Source organism: Schistocerca serialis, unplaced genomic scaffold (assembly GCF_023864345.2).
Source record: "Schistocerca serialis cubense isolate TAMUIC-IGC-003099 unplaced genomic scaffold, iqSchSeri2.2 HiC_scaffold_849, whole genome shotgun sequence".
Taxonomy (NCBI): Eukaryota; Metazoa; Arthropoda; class Insecta; order Orthoptera; family Acrididae; genus Schistocerca; species Schistocerca serialis.
In genome coordinates this window covers 9,519,616-9,524,224 of record NW_026048462.1, presented here as the reverse complement: position 1 = coordinate 9,524,224, position 4,609 = coordinate 9,519,616, and the positions used below count along the sequence as shown (strand labels likewise).

Below are 4,609 nucleotides of genomic sequence, written 5' to 3'. Positions count from 1 at the left end.
AAAGGGAGACAGATTTTTTGGACATTTATGCAAATAATGGAATTGTGTGTCTGAGTAATGAAATAGCTGCTCTTGTTGCGTGTGGGCTTCACTCTGTTTCAGATACATTTATTAAACTACCTGTAGCTAAAGTCATGAAAGTTATAATGTTTTATGATAGAGAAAATAACCAACAACAAAACAACGTTTGAAGAGCTCTTCTTAAAAGACATAATGAAACATGATACCTTTAACAGTTCATGATAAGAAATATTACACACTACTACAACCACACTTAATACTTACCATCCTTAAATGTTTAAAGCAGTGGTTAAAATTTCCCAGAGTACTTTGACAAAGTGTGAACAAATAATGATGTACTTTTGCACTTACGTACAGCCATTAAAGCTCTAATGAATGGGCAGGCAGCATTATCAAATTAGTTATCAACATTACTGGGTCAGCTACTTGTCATAGAATATTAACTATAATCTATTAGATCTATTATGAACTACTAGAAAGAAGAATGCCAACAATTAAAAGCTTCCAGATGCATTTGAACTTGGATGCTGGCATGTTAAGTACTCACTTATGTGCCTTTACTGATGTAGATGTAGATGTAGAATGGGTGCCAAGTTTGATATAGCTATTTGAACACAAACCAGACCTCATGGCAAAGAATAGAAACAGTAAAACTAATGATTCACATTATCATATAGTTGCAGGCCTAGGTAAGCCAAGTGTTGCAACAAAACATTTGATCATATTCCATCAGATCTCATCTGTCACATGTGCCAAACTATAACTTCACTTTCCATTACAGTGCTTGTGTATAGTCCAGCGCAATATCAACATTGTGATGTGCGCTTCCACAAACATTTCTACAGCAAAAAGAGATCAAATTTCTTCATGGGGTTTACAATACTATTCAGGTTTTCACCACACAATGTTTGTCTTGTATGGGAGTCCTAGTGTACTGCATATTGTGCTTGAAAAAGGGAACAGGGAGAAGGGGAAGATAAGGAAGATGATGGCGAGGTGAGTTGCAGTCTTGTGTTAGACCATCATAGCAACAATAGTTGCGGGCACAGATCAGTGGAAGATGTCATGGAAGGCCTTAGAACATCACTGAGACCCTAATTACAAGTAACAGACATAAGAAATAAATGAATACACCTTTGGTTGTCGTTACCCATGCCCTGGCTTCAACTCAAACCATTAATGTTTGCTTGACTGTGATATTCCTGTGGTGCTGCTTGTGAGTGGATGACTGTAACTGAGGTATTGTCAGAGGTGTTAGTCATCAGAAATGGCATATTAGTTCAATGCTGATTTCTCTCTTGTCATGCTGATAAATGGCAAAAATGTTTAAGGAAATTTTGTTTAAATATGTGGCCTGTCCTCTGTGTAAGCTGTGCAAGGTTAAGCAAACATATGCAGTATGCAGATGATTTGGCTTTCCATCCATGCTTGTCACATATCTGGCAGAGTCGTGAATTTCTATGTATCCTGTGTTGACATGACAAATATTAAGGGGTAGTAACGTGCATTTTTAAAGCTATACAAATTCACCCCAAGGGTGACTATGGGAGTGGAAGTTGCCTGAGTATTGGGAACTTTGAATAAAATATCAACCTGTGTGATTGATGAATCTTTGGAATGTCAGAAGTCTACCCCTACTGTAAACAGAATTTTAAAGAATTTTGTTGAAGGAGGCACTATCAGCAGAATGCCTGGCTCAAGATACTGAGCACACAGCAGGATAACACATAGCTTGCCTGCAAGAGCCAACTAATCCCTCCCCTAGATACGAAGCAGTTGTAGTGAGTGACCAACTTCCCAGTTCCAATGATGCAGTTAGTTGAGGGCCAAGGAAAGCTGTACTGCATGCACAATGATCCACTATAAAACAGGAACTCAGTGAGGAAATGTTACACTGGCTGGCAGCCACAGAGCTACATCTGAATGCAATGAGGAAAAATGTATTTTTTCACAGATAAGTAGTCTTACCAAGACCAAACAGTAGTTTAGCAGCCGCGAGGGTCCAGACATAATGGCGAATAAGGGGTGACAACAGGTAGTACCAGCCGATTGTCGGTCTCCCCGCCGGGGGCGTCGGTCTCCCCGCCGGGGGCGTCGGTCTCCCCGCCGGGGGCGTCGGTCTCCCCGCCGGGGGCGTCGGTCTCCCCGCCGGCGGCGTCGGTCTCCCCGCCGGCGGCGTCGGTCTCCCCGCCGGCGGGCGTCGGTCTCCCCGCCGGCGGGCGTCGGTCTCCCCGCCGGCGGGCGTCGGTCTCCCCGCCGGCGGGCGTCGGTCTCCCCGCCGCGGGCGTCGGTCTCCCCGCCGCGGGCGTCGGTCTCCCCGCCGCGGGCGTCGGTCTCCCCGCCGCGGGCGTCGGTCTCCCCGCCGCGGGCGTCGGTCTCCCCGCCGGGGGCGTCGGTCTCCCCGCCGGGGGCGTCGGTCTCCCCGCCGGGGGCGTCGGTCTCCCCGCCGCGGGCGTCGGTCTCCCCGCCGCGGGCGTCGGTCTCCCCGCCGCGGGCGTCGGTCTCCCCGCCGCGGGCGTCGGTCTCCCCGCCGCGGGCGTCGGTCTCCCCGCCGCGGGCGTCGGTCTCCCCGCCGCGGGCGTCGGTCTCCCCGCCGCGGGCGTCGGTCTCCCCGCCGCGGGCGTCGGTCTCCCCGCCGCGGGCGTCGGTCTCCCCGCCGCGGGCGTCGGTCTCCCCGCCGCGGGCGTCGGTCTCCCCGCCGCGGGCGTCGGTCTCCCCGCCGCGGGCGTCGGTCTCCCCGCCGCGGGCGTCGGTCTCCCCGCCGCGGGCGTCGGTCTCCCCGCCGCGGGCGTCGGTCTCCCCGCCGCGGGCGTCGGTCTCCCCGCCGGGGGCGTCGGTCTCCCCGCCGGGGGCGTCGGTCTCCCCGCCGCGGGCGTCGGTCTCCCCGCCGCGGGCGTCGGTCTCCCCGCCGCGGGCGTCGGTCTCCCCGCCGCGGGCGTCGGTCTCCCCGCCGCGGGCGTCGGTCTCCCCGCCGCGGGCGTCGGTCTCCCCGCCGCGGGCGTCGGTCTCCCCGCCGCGGGCGTCGGTCTCCCCGCCGCGGGCGTCGGTCTCCCCGCCGCGGGCGTCGGTCTCCCCGCCGCGGGCGTCGGTCTCCCCGCCGCGGGCGTCGGTCTCCCCGCCGCGGGCGTCGGTCTCCCCGCCGCGGGCGTCGGTCTCCCCGCCGCGGGCGTCGGTCTCCCCGCCGCGGGCGTCGGTCTCCCCGCCGCGGGCGTCGGTCTCCCCGCCGCGGGCGTCGGTCTCCCCGCCGCGGGCGTCGGTCTCCCCGCCGCGGGCGTCGGTCTCCCCGCCGCGGGCGTCGGTCTCCCCGCCGCGGGCGTCGGTCTCCCCGCCGCGGGCGTCGGTCTCCCCGCCGCGGGCGTCGGTCTCCCCGCCGCGGGCGTCGGTCTCCCCGCCGCGGGCGTCGGTCTCCCCGCCGCGGGCGTCGGTCTCCCCGCCGCGGGCGTCGGTCTCCCCGCCGCGGGCGTCGGTCTCCCCGCCGCGGGCGTCGGTCTCCCCGCCGCGGGCGTCGGTCTCCCCGCCGGCGGCGTCGGTCTCCCCGCCGGCGGCGTCGGTCTCCCCGCCGGCGGCGTCGGTCTCCCCGCCGGCGGCGTCGGTCTCCCCGCCGGCGGCGTCGGTCTCCCCGCCGCGGGCGTCGGTCTCCCCGCCGCGGGCGTCGGTCTCCCCGCCGGCGGCGTCGGTCTCCCCGCCGGCGGCGTCGGTCTCCCCGCCGGCGGCGTCGGTCTCCCCGCCGGCGGCGTCGGTCTCCCCGCCGGCGGCGTCGGTCTCCCCGCCGCGGGCGTCGGTCTCCCCGCCGGCGGCGTCGGTCTCCCCGCCGGCGGCGTCGGTCTCCCCGCCGGCGGGCGTCGGTCTCCCCGCCGGCGGGCGTCGGTCTCCCCGCCGGCGGGCGTCGGTCTCCCCGCCGGCGGGCGTCGGTCTCCCCGCCGCGGGCGTCGGTCTCCCCGCCGCGGGCGTCGGTCTCCCCGCCGCGGGCGTCGGTCTCCCCGCCGCGGGCGTCGGTCTCCCCGCCGCGGGCGTCGGTCTCCCCGCCGGGGGCGTCGGTCTCCCCGCCGGGGGCGTCGGTCTCCCCGCCGGGGGCGTCGGTCTCCCCGCCGGGGGCGTCGGTCTCCCCGCCGGGGGCGTCGGTCTCCCCGCCGGGGGCGTCGGTCTCCTGTGAGAGAAGCAGGAATGCTTCCTCAGTAGCAGGCTGTATGTCCACATTTTGAAGAAAGTGGTGCTGCATTTGGTGTGAATGCTATATTGTGGAGGGGAATTCATGCTACAGGAGGAATATTCACTTGTGTATAGGTCTGCTCATTCAACTGCAACTGTCCAAGATAGACATTAATGTAATGGACTGGGTGTGAGAGACTGCTCACTTGAACACAATGGAAATTATGTGTGTGTAAGTAGCACGAACACACAGAGAACTGGCTGTGAAACACACCATTTATAGCTGATGCTCTTTTGGACTGCTTTTTTTGAAGCCTCGGTGGGGTTGTTTCTTCTGACAAATGGGTCCAATGCCTCACAGATTCAGTGCCAGGGTGCATGACTGAAGTCAGAAATAATGGGGCATTCTGGAGAAAATCTTATGGACTGAGAACATTTT

General features: G+C 60.5%; 1 protein-coding gene across 1 annotated transcript; it reads left to right on the top strand.

Moving 5' to 3' along the window:
- The first annotated feature begins 1,006 nt into the window (after positions 1-1,006).
- Positions 1,007-4,174, top strand: LOC126452315 (elastin-like). Its single transcript, XM_050091058.1, has 4 exons — positions 1,007-1,017; positions 2,067-3,130; positions 3,172-3,504; positions 3,537-4,174. Exons 1-4 carry the CDS (start codon positions 1,007-1,009, stop codon positions 4,172-4,174), a joined length of 2,046 nt encoding a protein of 681 aa, XP_049947015.1.
- The last annotated feature ends 435 nt before the right edge of the window (positions 4,175-4,609 follow it).